We start from the raw sequence: 19,289 nt of genomic DNA, 5'->3' as shown, positions 1-19,289 counted from the left end.
TCAATTTCTTTTTTTTTTTTTTTATGAAGGAGGCAAGTGCTATTATCCCCATTTCATAGATGGAGAAATGGGGATCGTGACAGATGCTGTGATTTGCCCACTGTCATCCAGCAGAAAACATCCTCATTAGTGAAGAAGGAGGAAATGAGAATGAGAATACAGTGGAGGCAACTGCCTGACTTATACAGCACAGCTGTTCGTTATGAAAAATATATTACAGATAAAACAGCTCATGGTGCATTCACAACAATGTAATGACCATGGGGATTGTGGTGAAAATGAGTATATATCTGTACTTTTTTTTCTTTTTCTTGTTGTAAAGGCAATAACCCTTGGCTGTGTACCTAAGTACAAAACTAGTCATATCCATTGATCATTCCTGTTTTTCTGACTGTGCTCTTTGTAGCAACTTGTTTTATCTACTGCAAGCAAGAAAATCAGGCTTCATAATTTTAATCTATATCAATAAAAAGTTTTGGAGTATAGAAGGAAACTTTCCTTTTACCAGTAAGGGGCAATGAGGAGCTCCCCTCTCTGTCTCTCCTGCGCTTAGCAAATGGATGAGACTGTGGCCTGTTACTCTTAACATTTCCAGCTGGTACCCAGTTTCATCTCTGGTAGAGGGAAAAAGCAGCTAGACAAGGAGGTGTCAGCTGTGCTTAACAATCCCAGGCAAAGGGAAGAAATTAGGTAGCGTTCAGAAACTGGTGAAATAGTGGTGGTAAAGGAGGCAGAAGGAATGCTCAACCAAAGCTTGTTTTCAGATATGCTTGTTCTGTCCTTCTGCTATTATGAAGCAGCTGTATTTTCTGCATATTTTTGTTCATAGAAGTGGTAAAGAGAGAGCTGAAAGAGAAGGAGGTGAGAAGACTTACCAGTATTTGTAGTTGGGGAAACTCATAATTAGAACGAGTGGTTTCTGCAGGAGGGATACGGTAATGCAAATTTGGAAAAAGAGAAGCACAAAATTTTAAATTTCCTTTGGAAGGTTTTTCCATCTCTATTTAGAGTTTAGAAGAAAATGTTTGTTACCATTATATTTGTGTACATAGTACCATTGCTAAGTTTTTACCAAATATTGTCATCTTTCAAAATCAAGTAAATTCGTTCCTTTTTTTGTGACCACATACAGTCTATGGTTCTCTGGGTTGGCAAAATTTTGCTTGAAATTTGCAGTGAAGGAATTGGATGACTCTTGGTGCTTCCTGGGCTGTCTAATAATAAGCCAAGATGCAGGTTCGGATTTCCCAATCGGATACTGCATTGCAGAAGTGTTTGGAAATTCTGCCCATGTAAAACAGTAGCATGTGTTGTATGGCTCCTATAAAATTGTATTTTATGGTAGGGAATAGAGTTAGTATTATTGAGATAGAAGAACGAAAATAAACTTAATTTATAAAAATAAATTCAAAAAGTCACTACCTTGTTTTATTGATGTTGCTATTTTCCCAAGAAACATTTCAAATAATTGACCAAACATTTTCAATGGATAAAGATATTCTTTCTGTATTTTGACCGGCTGTTTTCTTGAGTCTTCGAGCAGTCTGAATCATGCTCTGCATGAAAAGGCGGAATTTATGTACCCACAACTATCTGTTATCAACCTGAACTATCAACTTGTGTCCAGGGAACTGAAAATATGAAATATCCACAGCATGTGTGCTTGCCTTAGCTTAATGCTAGAGACAAGTACCCAACCAGCTATACAAATATGAAAGGCATGGGGAACAGTTATCCACAACTTGACTAATTACTTAAGTTTATTTACTTGAACAAAGCTAGATGGGGAAGGTTAATTGAGTTTTGAACTTTTTCTCTGTTGCATTTTAATAATTTTCTACATTCATGCAACTCTTAAGTTCTCCTGCTTATTTTTATAGCATTGGCATAACCTGCTGGTCTCAAGGTTCACTTTTCTGGTCCTTAATGATGTCCATGTTGAGAAGAGAACACGAAGTTAATTACATACTGAAAAATGTAGTTCTTAAGCTGCACACTGCTATTTTTTGAAGTAAAGTCTTTGACTTGGGTTTGTCATCAGGGTCACGCTGAGCCTTTTTTCAGTTTTAACTGAACTCTTTGATTCAGGCCTGTCATTACAGGTGCCCTGTGCTGTAGCTGAGGGTAAATGCCAGTTGGAAAAGACATTCACTAAATGTAAGGAGGGCAGGAGTGAAGGAAAAGCTGAGAACTGCCTGGTAGGAGCAACTCGGATTCTCTATGATCAAACCAAACCGGCTGGCAGCACCACTTGGTTCTCGCCAAGGCTGCTTTTTGGGGCTAGGATTCATGGTTTTCTGCACTGCTTAGAGCTAACTTGTGAGCACAGAGACTGGGACCGCTGGACCCCCAGTAGCTGGTGCTGCTGATGTAGCTCCCAAAATTTCATGGTTGTGTTAAAAGGGCAGTGCAAATTTCTCACAGGGTGGTAAAGGGAGTAAGAGAAATGATTGCAAAGATTTTGTGTATTTTTGTGATGTTTAATACAGCGGTTGCAGGTCTTCATGTAAATGTGTTACTGCCTTATTTTTTTGTGGTTATCTGACCAACCCCTCCAAAAAATAAGGATAAAATATCATTTTAAAATACTATTTTGTTATTTAATTTCACCCAAGAAAACCTGGCATTTCATTATTGCTATGGTAGCTTTTATCTAATACATGTATATTTTCGAATATAACCTTAGATACTAGTGAGAAAAAGAGTTTTTTTTTTTTTTTTTTTTTTTTCAAATAAGGTATTTTTGGTATACTAATTTAGACCTTTTCTGTTCTTGCTGTTGTAATTAAAGGTATTTCCTTACAAACCTTGGCTCCCTTAGAGGCTTACACTGCTAAGCTACAGTTGTGCTTCTGCTTGAAATGAACATATGGACGTAACTGTCTCAGTCCACACACACTGCATTAGTATTCATGATTGGCAGATAGGACTTGAAGGGCATGTCCAGAAAAGATATAAATCAGATTTTTTAAAAAACAGACTACTAGTGTTCACAACACAGAATTCACATAACTCAAAACTACTTTGCAGAAGTTGGAGAAGTTTGTATCAGCCCAGAGTTAGATGTGGATTTAAGTAGAAGTCCTGTGATCTTATGCATGAGGAAGATATCATAATGATCCCTTACAGAAAGGTATATCTCTCCAGTTTTATACAGAGGACAAATAATAATAATATAGAGTAGGTATTTGAGGGCATGATTTCTTCAGTACTTGCCACATAGGACTATGATAAGTTGACGCTATATTAGAATTTATCAAAGATGAAAAAACAGCTTGAGATCTGTGTCCTCAAGAAAAAAAAGGGGGCGAGGGGAGAAAAAAGATACCTCCCCAGATGAGCTGAAAACGGAGCTGTGGATCAACCCCTTAAAGTACTTTCAGGAGCCCACAGGAATTTTAAAAAATGATAGTGATCACTTAAGTAAGTGTCTTGAAAATCCAGAAATGGCAAATTGCTTTGCAACTTTCCTAAAACTAAGCTAATTTAAATCTTGCAAGGGAAATTGAAAGCAAATATAAATAACTTTTTTTAGTCTTTCAAAGTATGTGTGGGTGTACATATGCAAAGGGGGGGAACACTTTGCAGTGGGAGATTACAGTTTGGATGTTTAACAGGCCTGGCTCCAAAACTGTGATTATTTGCCTCAGTTTTCAATAAGAGCGATAGCAGAAAACACAGCATCTTTTATCCGATGGCTAAGGAGACAGAAAACAAGGGAAGCAGAAGTTTCTGCAGCTATCACAGCTCCAGATAGTGTTCAGCTCCCAACTTCTACACAGAAAACTGCATTTCCATGCCAGAATACTGTAAAAATAGCACATGCCATTTCACATTCATTAAGAAATATTGTTAATTACACATCCAATACTTTCTGGTGCTGTGTGACTGGAGCCTAGCAAATATTTATGTTGAAGAAAGTGGAAAGAAACTAATCCAGGTAACTGCAGATGTGTTAGTCTGCCCTTGATGACTCTGAAATGGAGCATGTTTTGAATAAGAATAATTTAAGAATTGAAAGTAAATGTTAAGTTTCATTAAACTTTGTGTACTTACTGGAAGGAGACTGATCTAACCAGCAAACTAGCTTGCTTGAAACCTGATTTTCAATATAAATTTTGTGTAAAGTCAAGATTTTGTTGGTAGTGCAAAGGAAATCTTAACAGTCTAATATAAGAATTGTTATTAATCCAGATGATTACGGAAAGAATTCAGCTAGGCAGAAGAAGCCGCAGTAACGATACAGTTAAAATGGTTAGACACGCTCTTAGTCTGCACTGCTTTTCCTGACGTTCTGCGCGCCCTGCCTCAGCTCGCTGGGTGCTGAGCTTGGTGGTCTCACACTCGTGGTGGTGGTGGGAGTGTTAAGGCCCGTCGTTAGCATCTGGAGTCCTCCGTTGGGAAAGCAGTATGTTTGTGCTGATGGTTTCTTCTTCCTCACTCTAGGAGCCGCTTGGGGTCAGTTTTATGTTTGTTAATGTGTTTCTATGCCTTGCTCTCTCTTTGCTGATCTGCTGCTCAGTGAGCTTACTATATATGGCGCCTTTTCCATATTTTGGATACTTGCTCTTTGTTCTCTTTGTCACGCCTGTGACCGGTTTTGTCCAGCCCCAGGTCTGCGTTTCTTTAACTGTCCGTTGCTGAGTTGTTTATAGCCGTGGGATCTCCGTCGTCACGCGCGTGTCCCATCCGAAGTCATCTCGTGCCTGTTTGCGTCTAAGCGGCATCCCGTGCGGCAGCTTCCCAAGGCCTCTGCTGAGGCACCAGGCCTGTATTTCTCTGTGCTGCGTTGTTAGGTTAGAGTCATAAAACGTGGGTGGTATTCAGAGATAAACAAAAGTGAAATGCGTTGGCCATAGCTACCTGGTCGGTTGGCAAATTTGCTGTTACAGCTAAACCAAATGAAACAAAGCTGTACGTAGGTCAAGAGAAGTTCAGACAATAATCTGGCAAGCCTCCATCCAGAGATGGTGCAAACTCGGTACGAACTCTGTTACAGAGTTTCAACACTAGAACTAGAGAGATATTTGGCATATTATACTGCATGAGCTGAGGATGAGGATGACTTTTAAGTAGATAATGTGACAAAACCTAATAGCTCAGAGTGGAACAAGTTGATAATCACATGGAGTAAGAAAACAACCCTATGGGCTGGGACCTTGCCAATTGATTTGGAAAGAAGAGATGAAGAAAAGGGCTTGTGAGTAATAATCACTAACAGGGGAGGAAAAAAAGGCACCTGCAAAAGGCAGCTGGTGATCCTAGGGTGTGCTGCATACACCAGCTTCCGTAGGGCTGGGAAAAATTGACACTGGTGCTCATGGATGGAACTTCATCCAGAATTGTGCATATTGTTACGGAGGCTTGCGTTCAAGGGGGTCATAATTCAGATTGCAACAGATGAAGAAAATAACTCAAGGAAGTGCATAAACTGCATGTGTTTACTGCATGAGCACAGATAGAGTGAATCTGGCTTGCACTGAGATGCAAAGGTGTAAGAAATGCACTGGGAGCACTCCATGATGCTAGTTTGGAGACAGCAAGCCATGTCTATAGGGCCTGGTGTTGGAGGTGATAAACCTTTGGGGCTCTTTAGGTCAGAAGTGACACTGTATGAACATCTGTCATATTTCTGGGTCCAAGAGGATGTGTGTGCATGGGACAGTGCTGCGCTGTGTGCATGCAGATTGGTCCTTAGTGGATTTGGGAGCTCTATTCTGCAGTCCCTGGAATAGGTATTTTGTTGAAGTGTTGTTGCATTTAATACAGAGAATGAGGAATTTAATGAAGAGTTTCACGAGGGATAGAAGTGACTGTACAATAGGGTCAGGAGGTATTGCAGGATTTGGAGTGGGAGACTCGAGCTCAGCTCCAAAGGCCCTTTAAGCTGCAGACAGAGTGTGCCTGGGGTCTGACTCTCTGGAGCTCAGTGTACGACTGAGCTCGCGCACGGACGGCTGATGAACTCATCCAATCTCTGATCGCCTCCCAATTTTTCATTTTCCTTTCATTTTTGCTAGCTAACAGAGATTGATTGTGAAATCAACTGTTAGATTGAAGTAATTCCTGCGCCTCAATTTTTTTGCCACTTGCTACAGTACATTTCAGCTGTGCTTCAGTCCTCACCTCATTACACACTTCATGTTTTTGTAACACTGTCTTTTTTTAGTGTTTAACTCTCATTAACTCTTCCTGTCTTCCCTCCTTCTTGTTTTGGTGCCCTTTTCATGATTTTAGCTGTATTTTCTCATACCTACACTCCTCTTTTGATCTTGCCCTATCTCAATTGTTTGAATTATTTTAAACCCACTTTTCTCTCTCTCTTTACCTTTTCTCTCTTGTTTACTGCAGCTTTTCCCATCCCAGATGTCTCTTGTCTTTCCTTTTTTTGTTTGTGACTCTTCCTTTTCTCTTGATTGTAAATACCACTGCCATTTCTTTAAATGCCTCTGTCTTGCTATGTTCAGTGGGTGTCATACAGCATTTTAGAAACAGTATCTTGACACAGTATCTGGTTCTTACGACGGAGTTATGTGGAAAAACTCATTACAAAAATCAAAAACATCAAAGCAGCATTCCTTTTGCATGCTACGAAATACCTACTTCTTATTTTCAGTTAAAATTTTTGGCAGTACTTTAAATCAATGGTGAACTGGAATTAAAAGCAAAGGTTGAACTGGAAGTGTTATCATAGATTTGAACAAGAAGGGAAAAATGTCACCTTCAAGTTTGGGGAAAAATGAAAGGCTATTTTTTATTGGGCTTTGTTTTTAAAAACAAGCCCATGTTGAGAAGTTTTTCTTTTTATCCATCCTCTTCATGGCCAGCTGAAATATTTACAAAGAAAACTAAAGATTGAACTCAAATTATTAATTTATTATTAAAGGTGTGATTTTACAGCTTTCTCAAAAATATCTGTTATTTAGATAGATACTGAATACAGGGGATAGTGATGCTTTTGATTTCCTGGGAGCACCTGCCCTTCCTGAGCTATCATGTACAAAACAATTATTTAATATTCTGTAGTTGCATCTGTTATATTGCTTTCCAGATGTTTGTATAGTGAGAAGCAAGGCATCCTGTATTCAATGCCTTTGCAAAAAGCAAGGCATCCTGTATTTGATGTCTTTTCACTTGTTTACACTTAATAACAAAAGTACTTCTGGAAAGAAGCTTGGTGCTATACTGAGGCTGCATGATTTTTTTTGTTTCTTTGTTTGTCCATAGGGCTTTTAGAGAATTTGTTACTCAAAATAGATATTTTTCCTGCTTTTCTTTCAGGGAAAATAGCATCGATTGTACGGATTTGCCTTTGGATTTTGCTCATCTCTCTATTAGGCAGCTTTCCTGGAGGCAATGATGCACATCTCCCTGAGACTACTAACAGCACAGGGTGCAGTTCACCACATCCCAGTTCCCTGGGGCTGATAGCAGCAATTCAGAGGGGAGCTTTAAACCATCATGGTGCTTCTCCTACACATACTCATTTGCTGTGCAGCAAACCCACCGGTACAGCCTTGTGTCAGGTCCCAACGTTCCCAGCCCACACTCTGGGGCGGTCTCTCAGATTATGGAAGTGATTACGGCAGCTCTCTTTCTGTATGTATTTCCATGCCAGCTGTTCATGCTCCTTCAACCAAGGAGTGCTAGGTAATAGTTCGGAAGAGAGAAGTAAGAAGATAAATTATGGTGGAAATGGGGCATGAGATGAGGTGCACTGCTACAGATGGCAAAGCTGCTCCAAAGGAAAAGGGCTCAAGAGAAGGCTGATATGCTAAAAGTATTGTAACTATGTTTAGCTGTAGAGAACCAGCCTGCAATGTAAGCTAATGAAGAAGCAGGTTGCATATTTTTTGGTCTAATATCATTTCATTTTCTGTAAAGGATATGAGACTATGAATAGAAACTTAGCAGAAGGGAGAAAAAAACAGCCCAAAGCTTGTGCGGGGTTCATGTATGCTCCAGCTCCAGGCTCTGGTTGAGTTCAGAATGGCCTTGAAAACCCTAGTGGCTTTTTTTAATGACAGAATTGCTTTTGAAGCAAACCACTGATGCTGATGACAGCTATTCAGATATTTGAATGCTAAGTCTCTTGCTGTGTATAAATGTTCTTTATTAAATAAGCCTACTTACAAAATTTTTCATCTGGTTTCTAGCATCATATTCAAGTTGAACACTTAAAAATCTCTGACATTTGGAATTTCTCTCCTGTTGTCCCATTACAATGATGTTGCTTTGGAACAAGATGGTTGCCAGCAGGAGATACTGAAAAGTGCCAAATTAGATTTCAAATGCATTGTGCTCAGTGTTCATGGTGAGGATTACGTCTTCACTAGATTTGCTGTGCTCAGCAAAATGAGCTCAAGTTACTTTAACCTCTTTGTAGTACCAGTTTTGTTGAGTCTTTAAGGGCATCTTAATGGCTAGTGCCCTTGACAGCTTCTTCTGTGCCCTGACATCCATGGTGTAGATCCTGGGGAATAACCTTCCATCCAGTTAGTCTCTGGTCCATCATCTTTGTACCCTGCTGCAGACTTGAGAGGCGTCTCTGGGAAACAGGAGGTTGCTCAGCTGTAACCTGTTCTCTTGTTATGGCCCTGCTTTCAGGGAGCCTAGATGAGGCAATGAAAATTATAGCAAAGTGAAGGCGAAATGTTTATGTAACCCACTTAATTCTGCTAGATGTGAATGATATTCCGTAACTGGCTAGTTACTGATCCTTCATAGCCCAACAAGTACTTTTAATTCCTTTTTATAGTTGCATATTCAGTTCCCAAATTCATATTTTGGTTTCATTGCATATCCTCCTCATTAGCATGCTAGGGATAGCCTCTAGCTATGTGTGCACGTCTGTGTATCCATTTTGCATTTGAGACAATTAGCTTAACTGATATTAGGAATAGACACTAATTGAATGGGAAGGAAAAAGTAGGCAGCAACATGCTAATGACAATTAAGATTGTAAAAATAAAACATGTGTGTGTATGTGTATGTATATATGTATGTAAAAGAAGCTTTTTTTAAGATGTCAAATAAGCCTGACAAAAACTTGAACTCTCACAACGTGGACTGTGTAGCATGCCCTACTTTGTACTAGTGGGTAAGCAGAAAGACAAAAGTATGTGTTATGTTTAGTTTTATACAGTAAATTGCAGCCAGATATAAGCAAAGAGAGAGAAGTTCCAGGCCTATCAGTAGACTTTTGTCACTCTCAAGTTTCTACAAAATGAGCAATACTGAATTATTGAACTTGCTGTGGCAAAGCCCATCCATAGCATCGATAGTGTAGATTAGGTATTTGGTGCTTAAAATGGAAAAAAAAGGTAAAAAGCTTTGTATTCTGTTTTTAATTAAAATGATTGTCCATTTAGCCAGTAGTTGACAGTACATTTAACCTGCTTGTGCCCTGTGGCCCTTAAGTGCAGCTCTGAAAAATGCTATGGCTATACTTTAGATACTTTACAATCTAACTAATCCATTTTTCTCTCTTTTGCTAATCCCCAGAATGCAACCACAACAACAGTGTCGAGTATTCACAGCTGCCCTTCTGGCGCTCGCTTTCCTTCTGGCCGCTCTGAGCACCACTGAGGCTGGCAAAAAAGAGAAACCAGGTAAGGACCAATGTAATCCAAAATTAATCCCGGAGGTAGATTGCATGGGTGGGAGATGTCAAAGGCTTCTGATCTTGTCATGAAATTCAAGACAGTCATTAACCTTTTGACTTACAAGGAAGGGATTTGTGGCTGTAACATGTTACTCTACCTTCAGTGGGAAAACAAAAATGAGTTTCCATGAAAACTGCCAACTAGACAGCCCCAGAGACTGAACTGCTCAGTTTATTAAAGAGCAGGTATTGCAAGTCAGCTTTCCTTTAAATTTGCTCTGGGTGTGAGTTCATGCTTGAAGAGAGAACCACAGAGGAGCAGTTATGCTGCTCACTCAGTGCCGTATATGAAAATGCTACCAATTCTGTGTGATGTGGAAATCATTCAGCAGAGAATTGAACCAAGCCTCTGCTTCAGACAGACAACCAGACATCCAGTGGTAATTGCTTCCTGTCAGTGACGAACTCAGACCTCATTATAGGTAAGACAGGCCTGAGGTGGAAAATTCACATCTGTCATACCCAGTTTTAATGATTTTTATGGATGACATCTTTTAGTGTTTTATTTAAAGTCCCACTATTCAGAAACTACCTACTTGGTTATTATGACCTGTGAGTCCTTATAATTAGTGTTCTCATTAAAAAGAATGTTTCTAGTGTTGGGGCTGTATGGAGATATGAGAAAATGTGAACCAAAATATGGAAAAACCAAAAATGATTCCGTACATGTTATTTAAAGCTGCTTGTGCTTAAGATCTTTTGAACACTTAGGTTTGATAACATTGCTAATTTTTCTCATCAAACGTAAATTTAATGATTTAAATGAAGACCCTTCCTTTTGTCCTGGAGCAGCAAAACTGTTATATTTGCAGCATTTAGAGGTGTTCTGATCAGATTCTGACCATTTAGATGTAGATAATCAGCAACCTTACTAAATTTGCATTCAAATACCATGCTCCATCTAGTTTGTTCTTTCCTTTGAAGTTCAATTTATAGTCTGACACAGACTAGCATGCTGTGCAAATGAAAAGTTTGCATCCATACTATTCCTTGAAGGTGCTTGAATCCTCTGATGGCATGATGTCAGCACATAAATTCTTATGTGTATATTATGTAGGGCTTCAGTTGACACTGAAAATATTTATATGAAAATATTTATATTTATATGTACTAGAGCATAGAGGAATGTCCTTTTTGAGTGAGCATTCCTGTATGTTTTGATCATTGATCTTAGAGGGTGTCTAGAGACTAGTCCCTCTTTCAAAAATGAGAATCCGCTCCAGAATATCTGTGTGGCCCAATATACAGTGAGACTGAACTGCAGCGAAGTCCAGGAGGCTGACCTGTCTCTATAGACCTGTGAGGACTATGCAAATTCCTTTGCTTTTGAAGAAATTCTTTTAAGAGTATCTCCTTTATCTATTCTTTCATGTGTAATGACTGTTTAGCAAGTCTAATGAATGGAAACTTTTCAATAAGCTCTAGGTACTGACCTCTTCTCTTGCTCACATTTTCTTCCTTGGCATCAACCAGAGAAAAAGGCAAAGAAGTCCGACTGTGGGGAATGGCAGTGGAGTGTCTGTGTGCCCACTAGTGGGGACTGTGGCCTGGGGACACGTGAAGGCACTCGCAGTGGAGCTGAGTGCAAACAAACCACCAAGACTCAGAAATGTAAGATCCCCTGCAACTGGAAGAAGCAATTTGGAGGTAAGCTTCACTCTCCCAAGCTATTTGCTTAGTTTTTTTTAGCCTAAGTTTGGAAAAGGAAGTCTATATTTTCTGTTTAGCTCTGACAAGTGTCTTGGTGAAGGGCCTACTTTTTTTTATTTCAAATTAATTGCAACTATATTGTGTAAGGCTGTGAGAAGGCAGCCTCCTCAGAGCAAGCAACCACTGTAGCAGACTGTCTGTGTAACAGACTTCCTATAACCTCATGTTTACCCTGCTCTCCTTTGATGGACAGTCATGTTTAAGGCAGCACTGTAAGCATCATTTTTCTCTCACAGTGTGAATCTGTGCTATGGGTACCATGGTCTTTACGTGACCTTATGATATATGATTTGTATCATGGAGCATGGGTAGCCACTGGAGTGGGCACTGAAAGGAATGAATGAAACTAGTGAACTTCATCCATATGGTTCAGAAAGATATGACAGGCCTGTCCTGGACAAGATGTCTGTCCAGGAGTCATAGCTGATTACTCTTGAAAACTTAGCTTTTTCTCTGGCAAACAGCTTATAGGACTTTGACATGATCATGACCTTATCAAGGTAATCAGTGCAGCACTTCCAGACTTGACAAATTCATTGCTCCATATAAGTTCTTAAAACTATTTAAGTCCTGTTTGCTGCCCTTTGACATCAAGCAAATGGAGTGTCGGCCGTATCGAATGTGAACAACATACCCCGCTGTTGTTTTTTCTTTCTATGTATTTTGTAATTGCATCGTTGCATGTGTCTTCCTTTATATGATAATAATACCATATACGTGCCAATTCAGAGAATTCCATTTTAAAGCATTCAGAGAATTCCATTTTAAAGCATTTTTCTTTGGGGGCAAATTTATCCCTGTAACTGCTCTTTAAATTTATCTTGGGCTTGCTTTCTTTGCTTGCATGATCCTTCTGTCTACAAGCATTGGTAGTGCATGATTTCCTGTTGGATAACTTTCTTGTTTCATGCTCAGTCATTCTGTTTTAAAAACGGCCATGTATTCATTTCTCGCAGCGGAGTGTAAATACCAGTTCCAGGCCTGGGGAGAATGTGACTTGAATACTGCCTTGAAGACTCGGACTGGGAACCTAAAGAGAGCTCTGCATAATGCTGACTGCCAGAAGACTGTCACAATCTCAAAGCCCTGTGGGAAGCTTACCAAACCCAAACCTCAAGGTAAATTCCAGTTGCTGACAGGTACACACTAGTTGATTTAAATCCCTGGATTTGTGATGTCCCACATGCTTCAATAGGAACTTAGCAGTGTGGAAGAAATTGTACTTTCTTGGTCTTTCCTCAGTGCTGCACTTCTGTGTCTAATCTCCCAGCTGTCAGGTGGACAATATTCTTGAGCTGTGTAGTCACAGCGGGCTGACAGACAGGAGTGAGCTGAAGATTAGGGCCCTAATTGGAACCTTAGACCACTTCTGCTACTACCAGTTTGCTGATGCTCACTAGAGTACAGATGCTTTCCCCAGCTCATTCGCTGACATGAACACACCAAGAATAGCATGCAAAAATGTCTCTTACAAGATAAACATACCTTTCATATAGATTGTATTTGATAATGAATGACTGTTTGAAAGGGCCTGCTTTCCTTCTGGGCAGGTGGTAAGGAAGGGATGAAATGGCTCTCTAAACACTGAAAAGAGGGTATGTGAATGAACGTTCTGCATGCTTTGGGTTATAAACTCTTCTGGGAGGGGACAATGACACAATAGGGAACGCGTGTGTCTCATTTAACTGCAGCTGACAATGTAGTTCCTAGCATACAGACAGGTATAGGCCTTGTCACTGCTTTTGTGTTTCCAGGTCTCTCTTGGACAACCTTACTTCCTTTCTAATTATTAAGGGCTTTAATGTACACATTTGCTGAAGTAGTGTGATGTATGTAGGATAATTTCTATTGAGAGATGAAATTGTGAGTTTTTTTTGAAATATAGATATGCTTTAAGTGCATGCTATCAGCTATGCTACTGCAGCATTTGTTTGCTGAAAACCACCTGAGGTTAAGCATATTCCAGGCTTTGAAGATTCTGATAATTAAAAAATATATTTAATTAGGATTGACAGGTGGATTTTGCGTTAGCAATTTTCAGGCTGTGGACTTTGGCGCACCAGTAATCTAAGGGGTACTTTTAGATGGCCCATGCTGTTTGTGTTGTCTGAAAAACATCTGATTAGGTTGCAGGCCTAATCTGAGAAACCCCTAATTAGGTTGTATTCTTTGTGCGTAGCTTCATCCATCTGCTTTACATATGACTCAGATAACCACTGAGTCTAGAACCTACGTGGATAAGGGGAAGCTGTGAAGCAGAGAGGATGCAACTAGATTTTCGGAGATCAACTGACTTCACCGAGTTGACAGCAATAAGCATCTTCATTTTGGGCTGGAAAAACTGAAAGGGGATAAGTCCAGGAGGAGCTCTGTATTTTTATTGTTTAGTAGGTTGGAAGAGGACCCTTTTTTTTTTTTTGGATTAAATTTCCATATCTGAGTGTCATTGGGAGTTTCCTTATCTTTGCTTGCCTTGTTTGGCTCTTCTTGAATCAGTATATTCTGTTAGTGGCTGTAGGAAGAGGGAAGAGGCAGACAGCGCAGAGCATTGATGCAGGATCATTCTGTGAGAGCAGTGCTGTTGGATGGTACAGAGGAGTTTTCAAGTTGTAGTTTTAAAGGCAGCATCTCAGTAGAGCTTGCTGAATTGGAGTAATTTTAACTGAGGCCTAAATGTGAGTGATTTGCAGCTGGATTTGGATTGTGAAACCTGGGCTGTGTCAGACTGCAGCAAACATAGTTATGTGATGCGACTTAAATGAGAAACCAATCTTCATTTGATTTGAAAGAAAGTGAACAGAGAGGTAGGTACAAATGTCAGTTGTGATCATAAGCACTCGGCAGAAATTCTGCTCTTCTAATTTGCGTGAGAAATCTTATAGCATCTTCCTGCACGCCACCTGTTTGTTCATCTGCTGTTGGCATTAGTAGGAGTAGGGATAGAATGTGTGGAAATAAAACATAGCAAGTCTATTGAGGCCTTCCACTATAGATAAGACATGCATATTGCATGAGAAGAGTCTGTGTATATCTTCATAGGAGCTACATGGGACAGTGTATTAGCAGTACTAATAGAAGCTAGAATAAGAAATTAGGTCACTGAGATTATTACTATGAAATTTTGTGCCCTGCTGAACTTCATGTTAAAGATCTGAATGCTGAAATGTTAGTGGTAATAAGAATCTGTATTTCTGTTTTCTTCCTGAGACAAAAAAAAAATTGCACACTGGAGGCTAGTCCCGTCTCCCCTAAAACACAAACACATCTGGTCAATGTAGAGGAAAAATTAAACCATGTTCCATGTATAGCTAGAATAGAGCCAAATGTAATTCTTTGAAGAGTGATGAATAATATGTTTATTGTTTGATCACCTGGAGTGGAGTGCAGGCATATAGTTGCCTCCCTCTTCACTCATGGCTAGCCTCACATCAGTGGCTCAAGACTACAAGAGAAAAAAGCCTACAATAGCTATTTTGGAAGAAACATTTTTCTCCTGAGTCACACTGTTGTATAAGGTCTGTATTTTTATGCATCTGGACCTGTAAATGCTGATTAACTGCAGTCAGCTCCCACAGCGATTGCCTAGAATAGTAAGGCAGTGGCTGTGTTGCAATTGTTTACTCTGGAGAGAGAGTAGTGAGGGTCTTATTGATTAAAATGATGTACTCCTCCACTAAACTGTTATGTTTTTGTCCAGTATATTCTTCAAGAGCAACATCACTGAATATATCTCTGACAAAAATAAGTTGAGTGTACCAAAAGTAGATGTGAACTGACTGAGAACATTCAGTCCTTTTCACTGAAAAATACCAGTGTATTTTTCTAACAACTAAAGAGTTGTTTTTAATGATTTTGCTGACTAAATCCCTTTGCTTTGAAATATTCTTTTTATTAGGGTTGTGTGTGTAACCTATTACATTGCTTTTTCTTTTGGTTTGATATTATACATAGAGGCAGCAAAGGCTCCCCATTTAGCTTCTCCAGTCAAGCGTAGTTTTGCATGTCTTCTGTTATTTTCTGTTAGTTGCCTACTTTTAAAGCTCAAACCTTGGACTTTTAAGTATTCTTTTGCATAACAGTTTATCTGTGATAAGAGTATTCTCTACTGGACTTACTTAAATTCCTTCTATTATAGCTGATTTTTTTTTCTGAGATGAGGTGGCTGGACTACACACAATATTCCAAGCATGTCTTCTACTGATTTGTGTTGAAAAAGAAAAATAGCAGTGTAGTGTTTCCTTTATTATTCATCATTACACTCACTAAGTGTAATATAATTAAACTAAATATGATTATTATTATGGTCACTAAACTAAATATGTTTTTCTTTTCATCACTACTGCATGTGGAGCAGATATCTTTATCTGAGCCTTTCACTCTTGTCCCTGAGTCTTACCATTTTTTTAAAAATGAATTAGCGCATTTAATTAAAAATTCAGGAAGGTGTCTTGGTAAGTTGGATTGTGTCTCCTGGTGTTGTGCATTGAAGTCTTGTGTATCGAATTTCACCTGACACAATTCTGTACTGTGGCTTGGAATCTGAGTTTCCTCCTCACATTTTCCACTCTTAGAGAATAATGCAGATAAACTGAAGGCATCCATAACTGCTGCTATCCTCTTGGCTTATCCATGTTTCCAGTTCATGAACAGCTCCATGCAGTAGCTTTGCTCATAGGGTGAAGCCATTAGAAGATTTTTTTTTTCATAAGAGTTTGTTCTTTGTTAAACCAAAAGGAAATATATGTCCGCAGAAAAATCCCAAAGCATTTTGTTTTGCAGATTTTTCCAATGGAAGTTTATTTTGTTTTTACAGGAACTTTTATAAGCTGCTCCTAAATTAAACTGGGAGATACTCATTAACCTCAGGAACCAATGCCTGCCTGATAACCTGGTAATCTAGGAGTCCTTAAGAATTTGTTTTATCATCATCACTAGTCAGTATTCATTACTAGTCAGTATTCATAGAAAAGCCTTAAAATGGTCTTGAAACACTCCCATTAGTTTGGAATTTTACCTCTTGGATAACTTTTCTTAAAAATATGTGTGTTTTTTCCCTCATGAGCAGTTGCTCTGTCTCAGTGTTTTGTCTTTGGCTAATACTTCCAAGCACCCAACTTGGATTGTAGGCTGGGGCAGTTGGACATCTCAGAGCTTACTGCTTGTGAGAGGTCAACTATTAGAGAAACTCTGCTCTATATTAAATTTAAAGGACAGCTGATGGTGAATCAGGAATTTGAAGCTCATCTGGATTTCTCATGAGCTCTCTTCCCTAGAGCTTTTCTGAGGTGTTCTCAGATTGGACGACAGCAGCTTGGGCTGCTGGGCCAACGTACAGCTATCCCAGAAGCAAAGTTGTTGTACGTTCTTGAATCTTGTTCTTTCATTTTGAGAGAGAGATTGTCAGCAATGTGGCAGTGATATCCCAGACACTATGTTGTGTATTTAGTACACAAATGAGGTCATGAGAAAACATGTCTCAAAGGCTGGAAAGGACGAGAGAATATTTTTTACCACAGAATCCCAGCAGAGGCAGCCCCATCTCCTCCCACACACACAATTGCATATTCTAATCAGTGTCTGCAATGCCAGGGATGCTCAAGGTCTCCCTAAACTATTTTGACAGATGTGAAAGAATCAGGCACTTCTGTGGAGCAGTTGCTCTCAAGGCCAGCTTGCACTGGAGAGCAGAAAAGGCCGCTGACGAGCTCCATCTGGCCTGCTTCACGGCCACCCAAACGTGATTGATGATTGTTCAAGCTCCAGGCAGCCAGAAAGCAGAAGAATGGGGTGTTGTCAGGAGTCAGGAAACATTTTACTTTAGCTGCTGAGAAAGGAGGAATTTACTTTTAGTGAGCTGGGTTGCCTGGTAGTCTTCTCTTTCTTTTGTCACTTTGCCTTTATGTCACTCTGATTCTTCCTGTCGCTTTCTCAATCACTCTTGTGCTTTTAGCCGTAATTCTTCTGATGAAGATAAAGTCAAATAGAATAAGCAAAGACTACCTGCTCTTTTTACAAGGAGCTTTTTTCAAATTCAGCTACTTTTTCTCAGGTAACTTTTTGCACCCAGTTGTATTTATTTCTTCCTTATTACTTTCTTATATACAGTTTATAGTATGTCTGATTGTGAATTACTTTACCCTGGCTAAGTTCAGTCCTTACCACACAGGCAAGCAATTTCAACTGGAGCTGGCAAACATTCACTCTGTTTGCAGCTGCTGCTGTCTTTGGTAATGGCAGTGGCACTCAAACATCCCATCCTGCAGCACACAGTGTTTTGAAAGGTTGCTCACCTTCAGGCAAGATCAGCTACAGCTCGTAATGGCTGTAATTTCTTTCCTGTAATGTCAATCTGATAAAGAATTTGAGTCTAGCAAGCTGACAGTACAGTTCTCAGATGAGGTGCGTGTGCTCCTGCAGTAGAGGAAGCATTATGCTCTGTGTGTTTTTTACTGATTTCACATAATTTCAAGTGCTTAACTTAAGAGATTAGTGTAATACAAATACTCTGTATTACATCCTGTCTTTTATCTGGGAATCTTTACAGGCCAGGGTGGGATAATCCTCCAATATCACTCCTGGGACCTGTAGAAGAAGAATTTAAAGAAAAGCAGTAATTGATAGGCAGAAATGCTAAATGATTTTCCAGAGTTACCCAGTGGAAGTGGCAGATCCAGGCACTCAACTAGGAGCTGTTAGCGCTCACATGCTCTAAGGGGTACCTGTTGCTTTCTTTTTTCCGAATGTCTGGAATTAGCAGAACATGACAATTTACTTCGTGTCTGAATACAGTCAAACTATGGTCTTTGTTTTGATTTTAGTAATCTCAGTGGATTTAAGATAGTGTTTGACACTTATGTCTTCTTAGGCATGTTTACTGTGAAAACACAGAGCCAGATTTCTGTTCCTAAGTAGATATATCCCATCCCTTCTTTGGTGCCAGAAACAGGATACAGCAGGTGCATTTAGGTCTCTGTAGTGGCAACCTTGATTCCTGCCTGCAGACAGGACATATCAGTGCATTGCAAGAAGAGACTGTCTGCATTTTGGCAGGATCACTTGGCTGCTGGTGGTAGAAAGGAGCTCATGGTGATATTGTCCAAATGAGTTGCTTACCTGATGTGGCTATCCATTGCTCAGACAAGTTGGTGCCACCCTGGAATAAAAAGAGCCACCTGTAGCCCCCTCCATTTCACATGTTGAACAAGCTGCTCTTTCTCTGGTGCCATCCCTCAACTTTGCCTTAGTGCAGCAACAAAATAGATTTACCTGCTTCTAAGGGAGTATCTGCAGGAAACACATGAGGAGAAGGAATGATTTACTAGTCCTATGATTTTGTTGTATTTGAAAGATGCTGCTATCTCCTGTTTTGGCATCACATCTGTGCTGTATCTTCCTCTGTAGGTTGCAGAGTTCCCCGTCTTTAATGTAACTCATTAGTTGTGCATGCATGCTGTTAGCATAATAATTAGTATTACAAGAGGCAGAATAATAGGATCTGCTCGAACTAATTAGATATAAAAATGAGGGATATTCTCATATTAGGAAACAACTGTGAAAGTTAAACGAAATCCTGAAAGGCAAAATTGGAAGGTTTTTTCTCTTTTTCTAAAGCATGAGGCTGGTTTTCTTAGTAATGGCCTGTGACACCAACTGGGAGTCAGCAGTGAAATACAGTGCTCTGAGCTCAGCAGGGCCAACAGTGGCCGTGACTGTCCAGTGGGAACAGCATCGCTTGCTGTTGTTATTACTGCTATCACCATGATTATTTGTTTTGCATGAGTGCCCAGAGGCCCCAGTTGAAAAAGGGTGCCTTTGTACTAAGCACTGTATAAACATTGTGAGAGACAGTTTTTCTATGAATAATTTATCCTTTATGGAGCTGAGAAATGTGAAAAGCAAGAGAAGAAATAGTGGT

General features: G+C 39.6%; 1 protein-coding gene across 1 annotated transcript in view; it reads left to right on the top strand.

The window, feature by feature from the left end:
- The window catches only part of PTN (pleiotrophin), a 68,237-nt gene that overhangs the window by 39,388 nt on the left and 9,560 nt on the right, over positions 1-19,289 (top strand). Inside the window, exons 2-4 of the mRNA XM_088521653.1 lie at positions 9,505-9,611; positions 11,138-11,311; positions 12,331-12,492. Coding sequence (XP_088377779.1) covers positions 9,506-9,611; positions 11,138-11,311; positions 12,331-12,492 — 442 coding nt within the window. The 5' untranslated portion in view covers position 9,505. The remainder of the gene's footprint in view (positions 1-9,504; positions 9,612-11,137; positions 11,312-12,330; positions 12,493-19,289) is intronic.

The sequence above is a fragment of the Tinamus guttatus genome, unplaced genomic scaffold (genome assembly GCF_059628265.1).
Source record: "Tinamus guttatus ecotype Peru unplaced genomic scaffold, ASM5962826v1 Tinamus_guttatus_pri_ptg000125l, whole genome shotgun sequence".
Taxonomy (NCBI): domain Eukaryota; kingdom Metazoa; phylum Chordata; class Aves; order Tinamiformes; family Tinamidae; genus Tinamus; species Tinamus guttatus.
This window is presented reverse-complemented; position numbering and strand designations above follow the sequence as displayed.